General features: G+C 37.3%; 1 protein-coding gene and 2 long non-coding RNA genes across 11 annotated transcripts; 1 reads left to right on the top strand and 2 right to left on the bottom strand.

Moving 5' to 3' along the window:
• Nucleotides 1–272: 272 nt before the first annotated feature.
• LOC113329358 lies at nt 273–633 on the bottom strand. Its single transcript, XR_003349850.1, has 3 exons — nt 584–633; nt 428–481; nt 273–336 (listed from the first exon to the last, which is right to left on the bottom strand). It is a non-coding gene; the product is annotated as an uncharacterized LOC113329358 (long non-coding RNA).
• A 5,433-nt stretch (nt 634–6,066) lies between these two features.
• On the top strand, nt 6,067–8,757 carry LOC113317766. Its single transcript, XM_026565924.1, has 5 exons — nt 6,067–6,211; nt 6,303–7,324; nt 7,853–7,949; nt 8,478–8,596; nt 8,683–8,757. Exons 1-5 carry the CDS (start codon nt 6,067–6,069, stop codon nt 8,755–8,757), a joined length of 1,458 nt encoding a protein of 485 aa, XP_026421709.1.
• Nucleotides 8,758–17,958: 9,201 nt separating this feature from the next.
• On the bottom strand, nt 17,959–22,479 carry LOC113288186. 9 transcript variants are annotated; one of them, XR_003330523.1, is made up of 7 exons: nt 22,244–22,477; nt 21,777–22,049; nt 21,506–21,596; nt 21,010–21,111; nt 20,751–20,877; nt 20,076–20,221; nt 17,959–18,748 (listed from the first exon to the last, which is right to left on the bottom strand). It is a non-coding gene; the product is annotated as an uncharacterized LOC113288186 (long non-coding RNA). The 9 variants fall into 9 exon arrangements; XR_003330514.1 differs by having other exon boundaries at nt 21,555–21,596; nt 22,244–22,476; XR_003330517.1 differs by having other exon boundaries at nt 21,555–21,596; nt 21,906–22,049; nt 22,244–22,473.
• Nucleotides 22,480–23,577: the final 1,098 nt, after the last annotated feature.

Raw genomic sequence — 23,577 nt, 5'->3', positions numbered from 1 at the left:
AAGTGTAACTGGGAGTTACAGATGCATCTAAATAGTGTAGACGCAAGTTACACATGCAATTTGGATGTGTAGACGAAAGTTACACATGTTCATAATCGTCAAAATGAGAAACACAATCACATTGAAATATTAATCAAAAAACACCACCACTGACTTCAAATATTAATCACATTGAACTTGGTTAGAGAAACTGATAGTGTAATTTTTTATATGAATCATCTAACAGGAAGTGTAACATATTTGATGCGGGGGGAGGGGATGAGAGCACTAACCTTCACCCTCGCCTGCTGGAGCATAAGCTGATCGTCTGGATCGCGCTTGCTGGTGTGGTGTGGGCTGGTAATAGCAAACAGGAAAACAAGTGAATTACTTGTTTGTTACAAAATAAGAACTATATCGGAACAGTAACTTTGAAACATAAAGATACCTGTAATTTTGGTCGGAGTGCCTCGAGTGGTCCTTTAGGCTTTGCTTTTCCTTGCTGTTCAATCAGACAATAACATATATCACACATTGAAGCAGGTAGCACGACAAACAATTAGTAACTAAAATTATGTGGGAAGTGATTACTAGTATAAATTACCTTTCCAAGAGCCCAATTAGCAGAATCAAAGAATGCACGCTCATGATCCTGGAAAAAAACAATTAACACTCGTCGATTAATTACAGCCTAAAAAGTAGAAAAACTAGGTAGCGACTATTAATCATAAGAACTGCAGAAATAGATTGTTACCTTGGATATCAAAGGAGTTTTCTTGGATAAAATTCCTCCATATTTCTTCTTGAGTAATTCTTCCTGAAGACATATTTTTAATGTTAAGTTTCTAACATTTTTAAATTAGGATTGTACCATAAGGAATCCAACTTTGGTACTCCACAGAAAAGCATCAAACATAATCATGCCAAGTAAGCTCTAAACTGGCTTGGAAAATAACTCTTTCCAGAAATGCAAATAAAGAAATATTCAGTTAGTACCTCTTGCTGAGGTGATGGCATGGGATGTTCTTCTTTTCCGTCTTCATGCATTGGGTTATTTTCAGGCGAGTCTTCGTTAACTTGGTCTTTGCTTGATCCTCTACATGTTCCTGCTTCTGGGCATCCTCTGCATTTGTGCTTGACATTTTGTTAGCTTGGTCTTCTGCAAAAATATTTAAAAAGAAAGTAAGCCTCTAAATACATAAAACAGATTTTATTATTTTCCTCTGACACAGCTCCCTTGGCGATGAACAATAAGGGTTGCACTTGAAAGCTAATGATAGAAAACAAAACTACAACAAGAAGAAGGCACTCATTTCACCTTGCAAATAAAGACTCGACTCAAAAAAGAAGTAATTACTAGTTTTAGACAGTTCTGCTATTGATTAGACAACTTCTGAGAAAAGACAATGTACTTGAAATGGTAAAGACAAGAGTGAATAAGACACACAGTAGCACAATTGTTTGATGCTTCCAGTAAGTAGTACTTATTTCAAAACCTCCACTCTACTTACTTAAAACGGAGATAGGGTAAAGGTAAGCAGAATGACACATCATGCAAGAAGGAAGTTCAAAAACATCAATATAGATCAAAAGTAAATAAGTTAAAATTATTTAACCTTTCCAATAAGAACAGACTTAGCCTTATTAAAGTTTCCACCAAGCTTCTCATACTCTGGTGCAAGCTTCTTACAGTGCCCACACTTACCCAAAACCAAAATTTAAATAGTTTAAATGAACAGATAAAACCAATTTTTACGAATACTACACACTTGAAACGTAAAAAAAATAAATATACTTAGCAGGTACACATGCAATGGCTTGTGTAAACTGTAGTTACGCATTCATATGGCTTGTGTAATAATAAGTTACATATCCACATGGCTAGTGTAATCTGCAGTTACACATCCATATGCTTAGCAGTACTCAAATTCATGACTTTAAAGATACATAATTATTAATTATTGTTTCCTATTGGCAGGTAAATTTTGAAAGAATTACCCAAACTACTTGTTAAGGTTGTGTGCAACAACAATTCCAGTCTTGCCTCCTCTATATCTCTTGCTGAAGTCAATCCTTGACACGTTCTAGAAATGCAACTGGAACTTGTCTTCTGGCAGCTTCGCTGCGACCACGCAGTAGGCTACAAAATTCAGAAAACATAAGAAACCAACAAGATTAAAGAGATATATCAATCAAAAAAATTTAAGAAGATAATGAATTATATGAGTTCATTACACTTCGATATCAATTCACAGATGTATTACGAGAGCTTCTGTTGCTATGAGCGAGTTCAGGTTGCAGAGATCTCAGCTCGTACTTGTTGTGAATCGACAACATCTTGTTATTACTAGATACTCGGTAAAAGATTGAATTGACAATGAAACTCAAAGCAGATTTTTCTTCTATTAGATACATAGTTCCAGCCGTGATACTAAATTTCATTTGTTGTTATAATTTGAACAAATTTAAAAAAATAAACATTAAACTTTATGAAATTTATCAAGAATAGAACAAGTTGACAAAATTAAGATTAGATGAAACTCAAATCAAATCGAGGGGTAATAAAGGCGATGATTCATTGATATCGAATCTCAAATCAGTTATTAGATTGTAGCTAGAAATTGGTAGATACTACGATTTCGATGAAGTACATATCTGAAAATTTTGTTCAAGATTCTTTAAAATATTTACATGAAAATGATCTAAGCGAGTAGATGATTGTAAATCTAAGATCTGATTTTGACTCAGATAAGTCAATTGAAACGAATTTGAAGATTTAGATTTTGGAAATCCTAAATTACTTTTCTGAAATTGCTTTTCTAAATCAATCAACTAAAATCACTTAATCGAAGTACTACGACAAGAGAAAATGAAATTAACTTACCTTATACTTCGTTTGCTGATGATCCGTGTTGAGGTTGCAGAGATTTGAAGTTCGCCAATGAATTTTTCTAAAACCTAGATTCAAACGAAGAATCAATCAAATCGTCTGAGCCTGATTTGTGAAGTAACTGATGATAAGTTGTTAAATTTATAGATTTAGGTTCGTTGATTGATTCTACACTGATATGATTCTGCTCTACATCTGCTTAACACTGATATGATTCTTCTCAGATTTAGGTTCGTTGTTTTCTTCGGTTTGACGAAGGAACTCTAATTTATTTCAGAGCAGAGACGAGAGAGAGAAGTGAGAGAACACGAAAATGAAAATGAATCTGGAAATGAAACATATAGCCTATTTCGTTAGGTATATATACTAAGGGGTATTTTTGGTATTACGAATTTTCTCCAAACCCTAAACTTTATTACCAAGCCCTGAAATCTAAAGTTCTGGGCCTAAAAATATTAAAAAGTGAAAGTATGGAGTTGATAAGGGAGTATTCATTTAGTGGGGCTTCTATATATTGAACCCATATAGTAGGGGGTTCTAGTATTTTTCACTTTCCACTACCTATTTTAGTTGGGAAGTTAAAATTAAGCCTAAGTAGTAGGCTTAAGCCACCCCTAAAATCCCAAAACCACCCCCAAGTTGAATTTCCAGCTCCGCCACTGATGATATGTTGAATTTTGAACATCCACGACAACATTGCAAGCTACGTTATGGTGAAAACCCTAATCCTAAACCTGCAAGTCAAACCCTGGTCAGCAGCAATCCCAATATTTCCATGACAGATTCCTCTTTACAACCGGAGGATCCCATCCCCAACCAAAAAACAACAACAGAATCAACCAAAAATCAGGAAACTTTCCCTTAAAAGTCCAATACTTATTCATTAGACAAAATTCTGTTGACACATTCATTAAATGAGCATGCAACTAATTCTGGCAATATTGGAGGGAATAACTCAAAATCCCTGTCCACCTCAGCAACACCCAACCCGAAAACACACCTCCAACCCATTCCCAATCCCCTACCAAACCCACCCATCTACCCACCATCCCAAAACCCAAGAACAACCAAAAACCCTTTGCCCTCAGTTCAAACAAACTTCCAAACCCATCGGCAGACACCCCAATACCAACTCCCAAAAAACCCAACACCTCCAATATGATCATCCCATCTAAGAACCCAACCCTACCTCCATATCATCCTGCCCATACCTCCATAGTGATCTCTGAGCATGAAACTCCTCCACAAAAAGACACAACAACCACACCTGCTGAGAAGAACCCACCAAAAAAGCTGAAACAATGGAAGAGATATGCCAGAACTACACAACACCAAGAACCAGAATCTGAACTACCACAGGTAGGAAACAAAAGACATCCATAACCAATGGACTGTGATCTCCCACTGAAGCAGCACTGCAAAAATTTGGAAAAGGCTGTGGCGACTTGCCTAGAAAATTCGCAGGAGCGATGTTAGTACAATCATGAAACTGTCGTGGATTAGGGAATGAGGCGACAGTTCTGGCCTTGAACTCATTCCTTAGGAGCTATAAACCTTCTATCTTATTTCTCTCCGAGACCCGTCTAAATGAAAGAAATAGTAGAAGAATTTGCAGTTCTCTTAACTTCCGTCATTTTTATTTTGTTGCTGCAAATGGTAGAAGCGGTGGCTTAGCAATTCTATGGCAAGATAATGTGGATTCAACAGTAATCTCAAAGAATCAAAATCTTATACATTGCAACATTAGTGCTCATCTATTCATTCCTCAATGGACCTTATTGTGTGTATATGGTCCACTTGCACATCCTCATAAAAATGATTTCTGGAGAACTATGAGCAATACCATTGCTGCTGTCAACGATCCCTAGTGCATGATAGGGGATCTAAATGTTCTTATGCACCATTATGAAAAACATGGTGGCAGTCCAAACACAGACATCAGTTGTGCCGAGTTCAGAAACATGCTTAGAGAAAGAGATATTATTGACTTGGGGTACGCAGGACTAGATTTTACATGGTCAAACAACGCGGTGCAATCACAACCCATTTTTGAAAGGTTGGGCAGAGCTATTTGTAGTACCGATTGGAGATTATTTTTCTCAGATGCTGCAGTGATGCACTTACCCAAGATTGAGAGTGATCACTCTCCAATTATCCTCAATACTATGAGAAAGCCTCCAAAGAGAAGCCCAAATTAGAAATTTGAATTCTACTGGACTGACCACCCTGAGTTTAGCGATATCATCCAATCTAATTGGGATAACTCTATAGGGAACACGTTTGAAAGACTGGAAGAAATGAGTGAAGGTTTACAGAAGTGGAGCAGAGAAACTTTTGGGGATAATAGGAGGGAGATCGAAAGTGAGAAGCAAAAGCTGATTGACCTGCAGGACACGGGTCACCTAAAGGACATCAGAGAGGAGGAGAAAGAAATCTTTCAAAACGTCATCACCCTGGAGAAAAGAGACAGAATGTTTTGGCAACAAAGAAACAAATCGAAATGGGTCCCCTCCACTGACAAAAATACCCAGGTATTTCATGTCTCTGTAATCCATAGAAGAAGTAGGAATAATATATTTTCTCTAAAACAGAATAATGGCGACTGGATTTCTGACCATGAAAAAATAAAAGAAAACTTTATTTCTCATTTCCAAGGTATGTTTACAAAAGATCCTAATGTCAACCCTAATATTTTCACTCTTGAAAACTCTAATATGATCAATCAAGAAGAATGCAGGTCCATTAGCGCTATCCCTAGCGCTGATGAAATCTTCAACGTTGTCAAGAAGATGGGATCATTAAAATCGCCCGGCCCAGATGGATACCCAGCCCTCTTCTACAAGAAATGCTGGAATGTTGTTGGACAGGAAGTAGTCCAATTGATCCAAGACTTCTTCAGATACTCAGCAATACCTCCAGGCTTGAATCATACATATTTGGCACTCATACCAAAGAAAAAGAATGCAGAAACATCCGCAGACTACAGGCCCATAGCACTGTGAAATGTTCTATACAAGATTGTCACTAAAATCATCACCAACAGGAAAAGTCCTTTTCTTGACGGCCTAATTGAAGACAACCAATCTTCCTTTATCCCAGGAAGAAAAATTATTGACAATATTGTAGTATCCAAAGAACTGTTTCATTCTATGCACACGTCAAAGACTTCGCAAGGATCATTTGCATTAAAATTGGAAATGAGTAAAGCGTATGACAGAATTGGTTGGGATTTCCTGAAGCATGCACTTACAAGTGTAGGAGTGATTTACAATGCCCAAGAACTCATAATGAGCTGTGTTCAAACTGCCTCATTTGCAATCCTGCTAAATGGCCATCCAAAAGGTTTTTTTATGGGAGAAAGAGGGATCATACAAGGTTGTCCGCTGTCCGCTATCCCCATATCTCTTTATTATTTGCTCGCATTACCTGTCAGGTATTATTAAGAAGATGGAGGAATCAGGACTTTACAGTGGCTACCAAATCAATAGATGGGCACCAAACGTTTCTCATATTATGTTCGTTGATGATAAAATGTTATTTGGCAATACCAACACCAGCACTATCAACTCGATATCCACTATTCTTCAACAATACTACATTTCTTCTGGTCAACCAGTGAACTACTCAAAGTCTTCAATACACTTCAGTAACAGCGTATCAGAATCTTATGCAGAAGAGATTGTACAATCACTAGGAGTTACAAGGATCCAGAAAGAAGGGAAGTATCTGAGCATAAGGATTTTACAACAAGGAAACATACCATCCTACTTCAACTATCTGATCGAGAAATTTGAGGAGAAATTGTCAGGGTGGAAAATAAACAATCTCTCTCATGCGGGAATAACAACACTCATCCAGTCTGTTCTATCTCTGATCCCTGTATACTATATGGCTACCCAGAACATCTCAAAGACTATACTCAATAAACTCAGTAAGATCATCAGGAATTTCTGGTGGGGTCATAACAAGGACACAAGGAAGATGCATTTCCTAAAGTGGGAATGGTTTAATTTGCCAAAAGAAAAAGAAGGAATGGGTATTCGATCTCTTTCTGACCTCAATCATGCACTAACGGAAAAACTGGCCTGGAGATTTTTACATGAAGATGATTCTCTTTGGGCGGAGATCTTAAGAGCAAAATATATGAGAAATATATCTTTCTGGGATGTCAAGAAGCAACCAAAATGTTCTACAACTTTGTCGGCAATGCTCGATAGTAGAAATGTTTTGAAAAAGGGATGTCTATGGCTGGTTGGGAACGGACAGAACATACATATATACTCAGACCCATGGATTCCGTCTCTTAATGGAGCTTCACCAACTATATCAGAAGCAGGGAACACCTCAATTACCAAAGTTAATCAACTCATGAGTGAAGTGCCAGGACAGTGGAATATGGAAATTATTCTGCAACAGATGGATGAGTTTACCGCTAATCATATTGGCCAAACCCTAGTTAATTAAAGGGCTTTTTACAAAAATAGGCCTGTTTTTTTGGTGCTTTTCAAATGTAGGCCATTTTTATTTATTGCTAAACTAGGAAAGTTTTGACCAAAAGTGATGGATGGAAAGTTAGCTGCAGTTATCTTCCAGCTGTCCATATCTTATTAGCTAAAAAGACGTTTTAGTCCTTCAAATCTTCATCAACGACACAGATTGCATAATAAAGAGAACGACTAAGATGTCCCGTATAGAGTACACGTGTAAGAGATCTAGCCACATAAAATCAAATGCCAGGATTGGTCGTACTTTAAGTTTCTTTAATCACATGGAAAAATCCCCCATTTCGAGCATTACGTCAAAAAATATCATTTTCACCTATAAATTATAAACTAAATGAATTCAACATACTTAAAAAAGAGAAACATGCTTAATAAAAATACAGTGCAGCATTATTTCATCTAATCTCTAGTTCCAGCAACGAAACTGAGTACACAACTGAGTGCAATAAGGACCTTAATGACTCATTTCGTTCATTTGCAGGTTAACTCAATATATGCACAAAAGTTAACAATATATATTGCTACAAGAATCACGTTGGCCACATTATTAGGAAGTAAGCGTGTATGTAACCTTTCAGGTGATCTTCTGTATCTAGAGCCTGAATTATTTCAGTCAGTTGTAAGGAACCACTATTGGAAAGCTGCATGTCATTGGGATATTTAAAACAACCAACATTTTTCTTAGGATACGGAATTAAATCATACAAAAAAGCAACAAATGGAAAAACATGCAAGATAAATAATCTACTAACTCATTTCTATTTGAATTTTTTTTCCTTTTTAACTAAACTGGTGTTGCAAGTTTCAGACTTCAAATGTAAATGAAATACTACAAAGAAAGAAAGAAAAAAGAAAGCATAAGATGTGATGATTTTACCTTAACCATTGTCATTTGATATGCTTCCTGATCCCATATGTAATATGTTTCTCCAGATAAGTTCCAGATTTAAGTGAGGCTATGCTCTCAACATAAATCTCTTGAGTATTGTCGGTGGAAATATCACAAACCACCACTGGTCTAACTGATTCATCTGTTGGATCATATAAAATAATTCCCGGCGACAATTACGTATAAGAATTTCCCTATTGTGAAAATACCATTGCAGGTGGAATAAATGTAACATCAGCCAATGGAGGAGGTGATGTTGTGCTGCTATCTGGGTTGCACCAATACCGCCACGGGTGTCCGCCAATTGACGTATTGGTGCAACCCATGATGCTATTGGTATACTGATGGTTGTAGGGGGACCTGAACTGCAGATGAAGTTTGTGAACTGTGGATGAAGTTGCGACTGGTGGTGGTGTATGCAGGTGGATGCTGGTAATATTGTGGAACTGCAGGTGGTATATGCTGGTGGAGATGCAAGCCAGCTAACCCATGGCTAGAGCAGTGGCAAAGAGAAGAGACGTGAACTGACTACTTCAAGACCTGAACTGTCGTTCAGGCTTTCTGTCGAACACCTTTGTGTGTGTGAAACTGGGAACTCAGAGATGGCTATTTTGCTGTTGTATGAGCTCCCCTTTAACCTGCAATCGAATTGGAGATAAACCCATTCTCGTGTACCTTCTCAAATACACATACATTCACTAATCAGTCACCATTCATCCCTCAAATCAATGGTAGTAGCTCAAGTTCTTTCCTGTATGGCAGCCGAGATCTTTTTGGTTCCAAATTTGCTTTTGATGTGAAATTTCTCTGGTAAGAGAAACTTGTAGTCTACATTTCAAGAAATTACAACGAGAAACTTGTGAAATTTCTATGGTACGAGAAACTTGTTGCTGTTAATTGCTCTCCAAAACCAGAAACCCATCGATGTTGTTGTGTAAACACCATCGACTCACCGAATTTCATCTCGTTGTGGAACCTTGTTACTGTCAGTTCTTAATATGAGGATCAAATTGTCAAGAAAAATACAGATTTGCATCAAAGAACCCCCAAAATAGATCCATTTAAGAACCCCCAAATTCAGCTGATGCTGCTGTTGTAGAATGACTATTACTGCCTGCGAATCTTCACATACCAATGTTCCTGGTGGTGCTAAAATCCACGATTAAATCTCTTCTAAACATTCACCATTAATGTTAATTAGGTTTGATTAGAGAAAAACCCCTAAGTTATCTCTTGATTTTTGCAGAAGAAAAAATTGATTTAGAAGATCCAGAGAGAACTAGAGAGAAGAAGGAAGAAATGGACGAGAATCACTAAAGCAGTGATGCAGTACAAAAAGGTTACTTCAGTAATCTTACCACATCCATGAGATATCCCTATATGATATTTTGGCGAGATATTGACAAGTCAACGCGATAAATTGACCGAGATGGTTAAAGTGGATGAAATCCGTTTAACTTGCCTAGTTTTGCAAGAAATAAAAAAAGTGGCCTAGAAATGAAAGTGAGGGTCCAGACCAGGCCTACTTCTGCATATAATCCTTAATTAAACAACTGAAGATAAGCTCATCTGGAAGCTAAATGAACATGGAGAATTCACATCTCAATCCTTCCAGAAACTTTTACTTCAACAACATGGAGAATCATCTAGTCAGGGAGAAAATCCTTTCCCCTGGAAAAAATTCTGGGCAATAAAAAAAGTGGCTCCAAAGATTAAAACTTTTATCTGGAGAACCATACACAATGGCTTGGCGGTTGCTGAACGTGTTGGAAGATATGTACCAGGAATTCCAACAGATTGTGCCTTTTGCAGTTCTGATGAGGAAACAATCCATCATCTTTTTTTCCAATGGCCTTTTGCGCAAGCGGTATGGTTTGCGTCACCAATGGGGTTAAGGCTACAAGATAACCCACATTTTTACATCTATAATCTGGTTAGAGTTTGGATCACAACTGCTGACAATGAGTACTCCTCCTCGCTAGGAATGGCTATATGCTGGGCTCTCTGGAAAGTGAGAAATCTCAAGGTGTTTGAGAAAAAATCCCCAACTGTGCAAGGTACACTAAAACTAGCGTTGCATTGGTTTAACCTCTACTTTAATTCCTCCATGCACACTGAAGAGTTGGAAGTCTCGACAATCCAACCAACATCGGAGTTAATGGTAACTTGGTCTCCCCCTCAAGCTCCGTACATCAAGATAAATGTGGATGCTGCTTGGAAGAATGGATTATATGCTAGCACTGCAGTAGCCAGGGATAGTCATGGCCACAACATAGGGGCTAAAACAAGATTATGAAGCACTGACATGGTGAGCTATGCTGAAGCAGATGCTTTCCTTATGGCAACAGAACTTGTAATTAGCTTACACCTAAACAACATTATCATTGAAAGGGATAATCAAGTAGTGGTGCATTGTCTGAATGGAACGTCAAGAACTCCACCATGGCGACTATGGAAGATGCGAGATGATACATAAAAAAATATCCAACCAGTTCAACAGCTGCAGGTTCAACTACACTCCCAAAGCATCCAATACTGCAGCACATGCCTTAGCAGGATATGCCTTTCTTCACAAATTCCAAGATGAATGGAAGACTCCTACATTCCCATCCAGCATTGTTTCTCGCTGGAATGTAACAGCTGGATAATTTCTTTCTTTATCAAAAAAAAAAAAAAGTTGATATCCACCGAAGCCTCAATAAGGACCTGAAACTACCCCATACCATATGCATGTAATACAGAAAAAATTGATTGTTTCAAAGTATATAATGATATAACTTAAATTTATAGAAATTGGAAGTTTGTGGATTGTTTTATTATAATGATATATACTGCCATTAGTTACATGTTCCAGAATTGTTTACATTTTTACTCAAGTGTAAATTACAAAACTATAAGATACGGTGTTTAAGGGATTGGCATCAGACTACTTAACGTTAATTTTATGTTTAAATTAAATTGCAATTATAATGTTAGTCAGTGATATTCGAACTTGGAACTTGCTTCTGTCTGTGTTGCAATCCTCATGTGTTTGCCTTTCAAATTAAGTTTATATAATTAATATTTTATGCCAATATCCCTGAGAAAACAATTTCGGTTTTCATGTCTTCCATATGATTTGAGTTCCAGATGGAATGTAATCAACTCATTCATGTAGGGCTAACCAGTGACGGTATTAGGGGGTGGCTTACCTAGGCTGAAGCCCACCCCAAAATTTCTAAGATGTTGTTTGTCCGTGTAATTTTCGCCATTTATAAAATTTAGCCCAGGTGTAAATGTGAAATAGCTCGTTATGTAGATGATGTCATCATCTCAACCGTTAAAAGGCCATAGGGAAAACACGTTTCTATAATTTATTTCTTAAAGAACCATAATATTGGGCATACCAAAATCTTTCAAGGCATACTGAATGAAGACAAAAAAGGTTGTTGAATAGCAAAATCAGATAACCCCTTAACCCAAATTTTTTTTAATGGCAAATATGTCCTTTACGTATTAGTGTTAATAATCTTGATTAGTGATTAAATATTTTGTTTAGATATTAAGATAATTTTCAGAATTATAAGAGTTGTTTAGATGAAAAATATGAGGAAAAAAAAATCAAAGTTTTGGTTTGGTTAAGAAGGAGAGAAAGAGAAGGAGAAAGTGAGAAAATTATAATTCTTGATTCAATGGAGGATGAGGAGGGTCATATATCATCTAAAAAACCTAGAAAAATACACATCAACTACACCAATGATTCCCAAATGGCTGATTTCTTAGATTATGAATCATGGTTCGGCGAAACAGGTTGAGGTTCGGCTCACATCTATGAGCCGAATCTACCAATTGATGAACGGTTCGGCTTACTGAATCTGTTTACTGCATGCGCCGAACCTATAATTTCCAATTCCCACCCTTTTGCTAGACACTAGTTCGGCTTATATGAAAGTTTCATAGTAAGCCGAAGAACATCCTGAATAGCCCGGAATAGAATCATTACTAATTCGGCTTACATATCCAAATTAGTATGTGCCGAACATAATTTTTTAATTTCTGGGTTGAAATATTGTTACTGGTTTGGCACATATGGAGAATATCGTATCAGCCGAAACCTCTTATGTTCAAGGTTCGGCACATAATATGATTATCATCTGAGTCGAACATGAATTTGTTAATTTTTGGGTTAAAATATTGTTCGCGGTTCGGCACATATTGAGGATATCGTATAAGCCGAAACCTGTAAATGTTCATAGTTCGGCACATAATGTGATTATCGAATGCGCCGAACCTGAAGGACAAATGATTCGGCGTGTAACTAACATTAGAGGATAAACCGAACTCTGTAAATTCGGCACATAACTGTTAAGCTATTCATTAAAACATGAAATTGACGGTGTCCATAACCCAATCCCAGCACCATTAAAAACAAAGTTCAGCACCTTATCAAAGGTGTTTGCAACACCATAAAAGTGTACTTAAAACTTAAGAAAAAGTGTACCATAAAAGTGTACATAAAAGGGCATTTAACCACGACCCCTCTTCTTAATTCCACGACCACCTCTTCTTCCACCTTGGTCTTCATATTCCGACGCATCATTACCGGGTTGGACGGTAGCACCAACTTGGCTTGTACCTTCACCAACTTGTCGAGATCTCTTAGTGGTAGGCCTTTGTTCGGGTTCCTCGGGTCCTTGTCCTTTGTTGATGATTGCATCCCACTTGTCGATGAGGTATTTTTGTTCTTCCACGGTCATTGTTGTTTTGCAACCAAGTTTGGCTTTCATTTTCTTCAACATCTCCCTACCCGCGGCAACCTATTTTTCATTTGAGAACAACTTATAACCATGAGGTTGAAGACATTTCTACCATAACTAATATATGAAAACAGTATAAAGTGAAGTCATTCTTACCATAACCTTGAAAGCCTTGACTACATCTTCGGAAGTAGACTTGTTGGTGATCTTGATTGGCCTCGCCTTCCCCTTATCAGATATCTTTTGCCTTTTCTTATTGATAATGAAGGGATGAGAAATTTGGTTATACCAATCCATATAGCCCGGATCCTCTTCACATGGATCATCAAGTAAAGGTGTTAACTTGGACGCATCTAATGTGTGATTGTCTAAATTATTCCAAAACTCAACGGTGGGATCAGGATCATACTTTGGTTCCCAAGATGAAGTGGTGCTTTTAGTTCCCTTACCACTCTTTGGTAACAACCTGAATTTCTCGTCAAACAAAGGAACCTTTTGGACACATCCTAATTGACGGAGTACTCTCCTAGGATCGTATATAACATAACCACCGGGATACCACAATGGCCCATGATACATACCTACCGGCATATCTTCATCTTCAACAACTTCATCTTCTTCATATTCATTCTCATATGGTTGAAAAGCGACATCATCAACACCAAGACAGTCTAACGTCTCTCTCAAACTTGCCACCAACTTCTTTTTGTTCCTTTTCTTGGAGTCCTCTTACGCGTACCGTGCTGAAGTTGGCTCAGTATCAACATAATCGACATCTTTTTCAAATACTTTGGCCAAGTTCAAAATTGGGAAATGGTCATATATCCACACCTGCATCCAAAGAACCACATTAAAAAATCAAAGGAATTGAATTGATATGAAACATCAAAGTAAGACTAAAGTTTGCAAACTCAGAGAACTGTTCGGCTTATATGGATCAAGTATTATAAGCCGAACCAAGTAAGAAAAAACTTCGGCTTAAAAGGTTTTATGGTTATAAGCCGAACCATACTCTGAACTCCCAAAAGTTACCTGGAGCAAAGTGAAGTTCCCTCCGATGTTTGTACTTGTCAACCTAGACGCGGTGGAAAGTTGGTCCAGCAGTTAAGCGAGCGTAGCCGTTCCCCAAGCAAACTTGTTACAAGTTTCAAGATTCTTTACCAATTGGAGATAATTAGCATTTACCTTGTTTCCGGTAGTGTCGGGAAAGATGTCTCTACCAAGAGTATAAAGAAAGTAGGCAGTTCCGGTTTGCTTCACTTTAACGGGATCCATTATCAACAAACCTTGTGTGACTCTTTCCTTTGTGTTCTCAAACTCCCTTTTCAAGTTAGTCAACTTGATCTTCTTATTCTTCTTATTTCTGCCACCTGGTATGAAAACGGTATCGACATCTTTAACTGATCGACAAAACTCCAACTCAGTTTTCATTGAACCCTAACCAAGGCATTCCAGGTACAAATTGTATAGCTCATCCCAACTCATGTCATAAAAACCAGCATCCACACTTACACCCCTTGCTTTAAGACCTGTAATCTTACTAGCCTCATCAGGAGTGATTGACATCTCTCCAAAAGGTAATTGAAATGTGTAAGTTTCTGGACAAAAGCGCTCGGTAAATGCAGAGGCCGACACACTATCATATTCCTTATGTCCATAATTGATAGCAGGCCATAAAGCACTGGATTGTACGTAAGAAATCACCTCAGGAACCTCTTCATCAAGACTCCATTCCGCTGCCCTCTGGTGTCTCAATACTCGGACTGCACAGTTGTGATCAGGAGGCTCATAAATTCTCTTCGCCCAAGAATCGGCATAACCAATCAACACATTTCCTCCATCTTCCGGAAGACCATGAGGCAAACCATCTGATCGAGGTGTAATTACGTCATCTTCATCAGGAATGTGTAAACCATTGATCCGTCGATCATCATCGTTCTTCTCTTTCTCGGGTTCTGCCACCTTCTTACCTTTCTTGTCTTTCTTGGGTTTTCCTTGGGGTTGTGTTTCTTGATGAACTTCTTGATTATCATAAACTTCTTCATCTTCATCTATTCCTTCTTCTTGTCTTTCAATTCTTACTTGTCTTTCAATTCTTACTTCTTCTAAAGTTCCTCCTCTACCTCCCGCTCCCAATTTTTTCTTACCTCCTCCTCTAGGATCGGGAGTTTTAGAAGTAGAAGGTGTTATCTCCATCTTCTTCCTCTTTGTAGCTGCATTGGTCCTGACACAAGTATGAAAGTTATAAGACTAATTCGAACAACAAAGAGATTTGGAAATCCAAAAACTTGTAAGAAAATAAGAAGGCTCGGCTTACCCGAAATAACACATATGAGCCGAATCATGTCTTGAAATTTTTATTAGCTTACACGGAGAGTGGATCGGCTCATACCAAAAAACAATTATAAGCCGATCCCATATATTCGGCTCACAAACGATACCGTCGAATAAGCCGAATCTATGATTATAAACTCAAACATGTATTCGGCGCAACATGATATAATATAAATAAGCCGATCCTACACACTTGTAAAATTTATGAAATTTTAACAATAATATTCGGCGCAACACTAATACTATCGAATAAGCCGAATCTAGACTTATGAATCGAAACCTTTATTCGACGCAAAACTAATACAACCATACAATCCGATCCTAAGCACATGCAAAAATTCTGAAATTCAAACAACAATTATTCGGCACAAAATTAATACTACCATACAAGCCGATCCTACGCACATGCAAAATTATTAGCCGATCCTATATATTCGGCTCACAACCGATACCGTCGAATAAGCCGAATCTATGATTATGAACTCAAACATGTATTCGGCGCAACATGGTATCATATAAATAATCCGATCCTACACACTAGTAAAATTTATGAAATTTTAACAATGATATTCGGCGCAACCCTAATACTATCGAATAAGCCGAATCTAGACTTATGAATTCAAACATTTATTCGGCACAAAACTAGTACTACCATATGAGCCGATCCTATACACATGCAAAAATTCTGAAATTCAAACAACAATTATTCGGCACGAAACTAATACTACCATACAAGCCGATCCTACGCACATGCAAAATTATTAGCCGATCCTATATATTCGGCTCACAACCGATACCGTCGAATAAGCCGAATCTAGACTTATGAATTCAAACATTTATTCGGCACAAAACTAGTACTACCATATGAGCCGATCCTATACACATGCAAAAATTCAGAAAATTCAAACAACAATTATTCGGCACAAAACTAATACTACCATACAAGCCGATCCTACGCACATGCAAAATTTCTGAAATTCACAAAACATATTCGGCACAAAACTAACACCATCGAATAAGCCGATCCTAAGTATAAGTCTCTGCGTCACCAAGTTCGGATCAAAACGGATTTCAGATATACGCCGAGCCGTTCAAATGCACTTTCAGGGTTCAGTTTCAAGAACAGCTCGGCGCACATCTAAGATTTGTTTTGCGCCGAACCATACCCTGTAACCGCCGCAGAAACATGATTTTGACGAATTAAATCAATCAAACCAATCAAAAACATCAAATACGAGATGGGTTTGTAAAACTAACCTTCTTATTCTCATTTGTGGAGTTGGTTCTTCTTCAATCTCTTCTTCCGGTTGATTTTGTGGTTGATTTTGAGTTTCTTCTTCACTCTCTAAATCTTCTTCTTCTTCAATGGGTTGTTCAATCGCTCGATTAGAACGAGATACTGGCTTACGGCGAACCATTATATAGATGAGTTTAATCGTCGACTAAATTTTCACGAATCGACGATTAAATTTCTGCGATGATACGATGAAAAAAAAAGGAAGAAGAAGGGTTCGGCTGTTGTGGAGGAGGAAGAAGAAAGGGTTAGGGATATGAAACTGATTTTGGTTTATTGATTATAGGTTTTTGTATTAGGGATAGGGATAGATTAGTAGTAATTTAGAGAATTTAAGGGCATATAGGTAATTGAACCACCCCATAGGGTACCCCTTATAAGGTCACCCAAGTTAGGACTAGTCCTTTGTATGCCTTGAAAGTTTTAGGCATGCCCAAAATTAGTGTTCTTCTTAAAATCAATTCTTAAATGGGCTCAACTGTTGTCAGTTAGAGACAAAGAACTGTGTGTCAATGCTTGTTTTACTCGGGCATTTTTTTTCTTTTAGCCATATTTTTAATTTGGTGTGATGTGGCTTCGCCTCGTCCCGTCGTGGATTTTTTATTCGGTATCGTGGGGTTTCGCCCCGCCCCATCACGATACATTTTTGATTAGGTGTGGCTCGGCTTCGGCTTCGCCTCGCCCCATCGTGATGCATTTTTGATTTGGTGTTGCACGGCTTCGCCCCGCCCGTCGCGATGCCTTTTTGATTATGTATGGTTCGGCTTCGCCTCGCCCCGATGAATTTTTGACTTGTTGTTGCACGGCTTCGCCCCGCCCCGTCGTGTATTTTTGTTAGGCGTCGTGGGGCTTCACCCTTACCCGTTGCGATATATTTTTGATTAGGTGTGGCTCGGCCTTGGCTTGACCTGTTTTTGATTTTCTGTTGCAAAGCTTTGCCCCTCCCCGGTGCGGTACATTTTTGATTGGGTGTGGCTCCTTCGCCCCTCCCGTCGCGATACATTTTTGATCGGGTGTGGCTCGGCTTCAGTTTCTCTCCATCCCGTCGCTATACCATTTTGATTTGGTGCGGTGAGGCGACGTATGGGGTTTTTTGTTTGGCGTGGCTCGGCTTCATATTTTGTGGTGTAGGTCTGTCAATGGGTCAAATCCAGTTCCCAAAGAAAAACTAGGCGTAAGGTTTTCAAATACTGAATGGAAGAAAAAAATAGAAAAATAGTGGTATAACTTAGTAAATTTGTGGATGGAGGCCCATTGGTCTGGTCCACTGATTAGATTCAGTCCATCTATCACTATTCGATAAACTCCAATCACACAAAAAATAATGCAAATTCTTATGATGTAGAGCCTATTTCAATTCGTATTTAAAGAACTCAACAGATATGTAGAGCCTATTCAATAGGTGAACAATGCATAACATTGTAGAAATGACAGAATAATTGGACTGCAATAGATGAATGATAGTTGCACTTCACAGTGCAAGCATTAATAAACATGGAATCCTAACGTATTCGCTGTCCTAACTAATTGAACTACCACAGTAGTTATAAAAACAGGGAAAAGAACAAACTACTAATGTGTTATTCAAATTTCATAGTGTGTGCATTAATTTCTTAATGAGTAACTGCGCACCAATTCCAGAAACCGCATGGACATCATCACAAGAATCCGTAATACGCTTTAATCTGGATGGTTGTTCATCGTCAGTAAAAATTCAGGAATGAAAGTACCCAAAGAAGCAGCAACGTGATTGAGCAAAGAGATAAGCCAAGGGCCGGAAGTCAGGTTTAGAACTGTATGCACAGACAACACTTGTTCAAAATTCAAGGCAATTCATGAACTTCCATTCATACACCCTCCAAAATGCTTCCTGCATTACATGAGAAAAATTTTCAGTCCAGCAATAGATTTGGCAGATCTAGGACTTCATATTTCTAAGTAACAGACAAACTTTTAAGAATTTTATGTAACAGCAATAGACTTTTAAGATATGAAGATCCCATTTAAGTTAGATAGCTGGTAGGGAAAATGCAAGTCCTATGCAACTTTTCTGTGTTCCAGCGCTCCAGTCATTATCATTTGTCTAACAACCTTCAGCCTTTCAGTTGAAGCAAAGAACTATTGCTACACAAAAGAACACAGTGTATGGAAAATGTTCAGAACGCAGTGTTTTTAAGATGTATTCGAGTAAATTGAAAAAATTCAAATTCCCTGAGGATCATTATTTCTTGCTGGTAATTAAAGTACATCTTTGAGAGTGTCTACAATATCTATACTAACAGAGATCTAAGCTCAGAATATCTCAAAAAAAAAAAGCGAAAAAGACTAAACTAAAAACAGGGACACAATAACCCAACAATAAAAATTCAAAAGGATAACATGTTTTAAGTTTGACTAAACTTGTAATACACTTTATCAGGAACTTCCATTCTCAACAGATTTCCATATCTAGAATCAAATGCACAACCTTCTTGGCAAAATATCAGCCCAAAAATTCACTTAACAGAAGGCATGTCTACAATGAAGTTCATGTACACTATAACAGATACGTTTCCGCCTAATCCTGAAAATCCAATGCAGTTCATCCGTGCAACATAACAAATAAGAAAATAGTCGTATGTTCACAATGCGCTAAACCTTAATTGATGTCATCTCTAAACTAAAAGGTGTAGCAGGGCTTCGCCCCGTCCTGTCACGATGCATTAAACCTTGATTCGGTGTCATAATTGATTTTCTAATGCAATTAATTGTTATACCATGACATATTTATTGTTAATCCTAACGAAACAACATCATGAATTCAGAGCCAAAGCTACAACCGTTCAACATAACAAATAAGAAAATAACCATATGTTTTAGTAGCCATAATTTTCATACGTATCAAAGCCAGATAGAAACGACAGAATCTCAATAACCTAGCCGCGACTTTTTATTAGCTGTGAACTATTTTTCACGGATGCAATCTCGTGTACTCCTTAGTCTCCTTGGTCACAAACATCCAAGGAAGTTCTCGCTACATGGTATCAAAAGCGAGAATAAAGAAAAGAAATGACGTACACATAGAAACACATAAAAATAAACTTGAGACTAATGATAATCTTTCCTTGGGAGGTCTGTACTCATGGTACTTTCCATTATCCCGTGTGTCAAGTGTGAAAGTTCATAGGTTTATAAATCAAATCCTCAAAGTGCAAGTCGTAATGGTGCAAACTCATTCTCTTTGGCATAATTAGTTCATTCACATTTGCAGGGAGAGTCAATGATTGAAATCATGCATGTCTTTATTTTATATGACTAAAAGAAGTAGAAAATAAGCATTAAACACACACCATAACATTCATGCTAAACGTACTAATAATGATTTCTGGTGGTGCTACGGGAAGTAGAGTTTATATAGGTCCTGGTACGTAGCGCTAACTTATAAATCCAGAATTTAACATAGCATAATTACCTGAAGTAGGTTTTGCTGCAGATATCAAAGGTTCAACCTTCCATTGAAGCATTCCATATATGTCAACGACAAACTTGTGTTATAAACCTCAAGCAAGGCATAAGTCATGGCATCTGTATGACCATATCCCCTTTCTTTCTGAGCACCTAGTAATTATTCATAAAAGACCAAATTCAAAGTTAAACAACCACAAAAAAAAATAGAGAGAAAAAGAATAACAATGTAAGGCTAAAAAGAAAAGAATAGTCTCCGGAAAAGAAAGTGTGGGTGACCTGTTTTTTAATGGATTCATGCAAACCGGAAAAACAACGGGTGACCTTGCAATTTCTGTCTAATTTGCATTGTAGCCGGAAATCTTTTTATGCCTAGATGCATATATAAGCGACAACACATTACACATGTCTTATTAATTAGTTAGATAGTATGCTCGCTTGCATATATAAGCAAGATATAACACCACAACGAAATATTTCCATCTTATAGAGATGTTTAGTGATTTATACACTCACACTTTTTTGAATTCATTGACCTCCAATATATCCCAATTGACCAATACCCTAGATCCAGTGGTCGTGGCTAGTCCAGATGTTGTTCATATATACAGTTGTTTTTTTGTTAGATCACTAAACATCTCTATGGTGTTGTATTATGGTTGTATGGATTCAGATCACTAACCTTGAACCTCTTTCACGAACGTTGCAGTGATTATAACAATTATCGGCGCGCTTCCATGTTCGTTTGTCACCTCCCACTCTACTGATTTGCTCCATTTTCGCACAAAGTTACCTTCAGGTCTATCCCTCTATATTTCATCAAAAATAAAAACAATTATTGACTGAACAACATCATAACTATCCATCTGGGTTTGTAATTTCCCTCATAAAGACTATAATTCTACAAAATGCTAAGTTTTGTAGAAGGAAATTTTTCTTACTTTATCATCCATTAAGTTCATTCATATTCATTCCATGTAGCTCATTGGTTTTAAGGTTTCCATACTTCCAGGTCTTTAAAAGCCTTGCCTTTCCTTGCCAACCTTTTATAGACATTATTAGATAGGCAAAGATTGGAGTAAGATCGTTATATACGGCAGTGAAGAAACAATTTCTAAACATGCAATTAATTATACATACAATGGAAATTATTACAAAATTATTACAAACCAAGGACTTGCAATGCTTCTCAATGTTTTCTCAGTGATCATCTCGATTTACTTGGACTAAAAGATGAAATCAGTCAAAAAAATGCTATAATTATGCTGCTCTTATTTGTGTCTTTGGATTTTAATAAAGAGCTTAAGGGATTTGGATTTGGGTACATTGTCCAAATTCCAGCAAACAAACAATATTTATAACAAAGTCATCAATTGGACCAAAATATACAAAGAATGAATAAGAAAGGGATCAATGAAGAATATGGTTAGAATTTACCAAAAGAGAATGGGATTTTGTGGTGTATCTGTTTCAATAAAATTCGTACCTGCAGAATAGATCCAAACTATCCGTTTCAGTAAAATCGTACCTGCAAAATAGATCAAAACAAATAAACAATAGACAAAAACTTTATTAACTTGAGAAAAATAAGCTATTAACAAAGAAGAAACGGGAGGGACAGAAGATAGAGAGGCAGGTGAAACTATTTCAGAGAACCCAAAAATAAAATAACAACATATATCATGATTATGCTAAAAATCAAACATACCCATATTTAAGGTAACCCTTAACCTAGTAGAAACAAATCTAAGAAGACCCGTTAGCTAAAAATGAGAGCAGTGTAAAAGTTAGCCAAACTCTAAGAAACCGATCAATGGAGAATAGAGTAAGGTTTTACCAAAAGATTATATGATCTTATTGTCCACAAACCCTAAATCACGTATAGCTTTCAGTAAAAATCATAACACGGCAAATCAAACCTTTACATCCAAAAAAAAAAAGGAATAAACCCTAAATCACGTTAGAACTGATAAGCCTTCACCTACAAAATCAAAACACATCTAAATCAAACCTTCTAATATGATTTCAGGTAAAAAAGAGAAGAAAAAAAATCAACAGAAAATCATGGGAGAACGGAGAATCAAAACAGAGGGGGAGAGGTGGAGGTGAAAATGACATAATCACACAATTAGAGTGATTATTACAAAAACCCTAGATTGTAATCAGAAAAATTACCTGCAGTAGTCTTCCTTCTCAAAAAGAACTTTAAAAATAAGGAACGGAGAAGAAAAGAGACGCGATGGAGAAAGATTTTTTTTTTTTTTTTGCGGTGGATAGGAGAGAATAGAGGAGAAGAAGGAAGAAGAAAAAGAAGAATTTTTTTAGTTTTTTTCACTCATTTTTTTTGCGGTGCATATGGCCTCCCTGACTTTTGAAACTGAGTTGTTTGGCATTCTCAGGGTATAAGGAGCTTAGTATTTTAAAGGAATTAGATGTATATGATTAACTAGCAAAATGGTGCGACGAGTAACATAACAACTCCTACTTCCTCGTGTGTGCTTAATTAGTTATCGTTGGTCCAAAAATTACCAACAATGGTTCCCACTATTACTTAACTAGATATCACTGCTTAGTTGGTTAACTTTTTGTTTTTCTGCCTTCGCAAACAAAAATATATTGAAAAGGGCAAAAGAACAAAGCACCACTCCAGAAGGACAAAAACGGCTATACAATAACAAAATCGCAACCACCTCCGCGAATGGTGCTGAGGGAAGGGCTCTCGAGTGGAACCTGATATGCACAAAAGAAAGACAGCATGTCAGGTCGCCGCATGACTCGCATACTATAGTGTTATTGGAATCGAAAAAAAAAAAGTAGAGTATTGATGGCGAAATTTTTTTTTAACCCCCTAGACATAGAATCCTGGTTCCGTCGCTGGGGTTAACGTTAAGGAACATATTATTGAAAAAAAAAAAAAACAATTTCCAAAACAAAACTATCCGGCACGGGTTACTATATTCTAGTTCATCTGATTCACACCCAAAGTAGTTGCCCTGGAAATGTGTTATCAATGCTTCTTTGTCCTGCACATCATCTAAACATGAAGAATTATTATACCTAGCTTAATTGGGGGCAATAACTTCTAATTGGGGGCCATGCATTACGGGATAAAAAAGGTCACCCAATCCTAATTTGGATCACCCCTTAAAAAAAAATTAAATGGCAAAACTGCCCTTATATGATTAGTATTAGGAATTAATTAGTTTGATTAGTGTGGTAAGTGTATTTAGATTAAAATCTGATTTTAGGAAAAAAAAATTGTGGAAAATGTGTTTTATGTGTTGAGAAGAAGAGGAGGAGTTTTGAGAGGAAAACCTAGGGTTTTTACAAATGAGTGATTCAAGTGGAAGGAATGAGATTGGTGAAGCTTCAAATAACAACAATGATTGTGTTGATGGTAAGATTGTCTCAACTAATGATATGGGCTGGATGTTTGATGAGCAGATGTTGATAGAGGAAGGCCACCATTGAAACATCCAGTGTTAGGGTCATTATAGTCGGGTGTAGGA

The sequence above is a fragment of the Papaver somniferum genome, chromosome 1 (genome assembly GCF_003573695.1).
Source record: "Papaver somniferum cultivar HN1 chromosome 1, ASM357369v1, whole genome shotgun sequence".
Classification (NCBI taxonomy): Eukaryota; Viridiplantae; Streptophyta; class Magnoliopsida; order Ranunculales; family Papaveraceae; genus Papaver; species Papaver somniferum.
Note: the sequence above shows the minus strand (reverse complement) of the source record. Positions and strands in the feature narration are given on the sequence as shown.

What these genes read in the sequence shown, in the direction of transcription:
- LOC113317766 (XM_026565924.1), top strand. Translation starts at nt 6,067, where the DNA reads ATGAGTAAAGCGTATGACAGAATTGGTTGGGATTTCCTGAAGCATGCA. An exon ending in ATCATATTGGCCAAACCCTA is followed by an intron (nt 7,325 to 7,852) that starts GTTAATTAAAGG and finishes GTTCATTTGCAG; the next exon opens with GTTAACTCAATATATGCACA. An exon ending in TGCAACCCATGATGCTATTG is followed by an intron (nt 8,597 to 8,682) that starts GTATACTGATGG and finishes TGGTGTATGCAG; the next exon opens with GTGGATGCTGGTAATATTGT.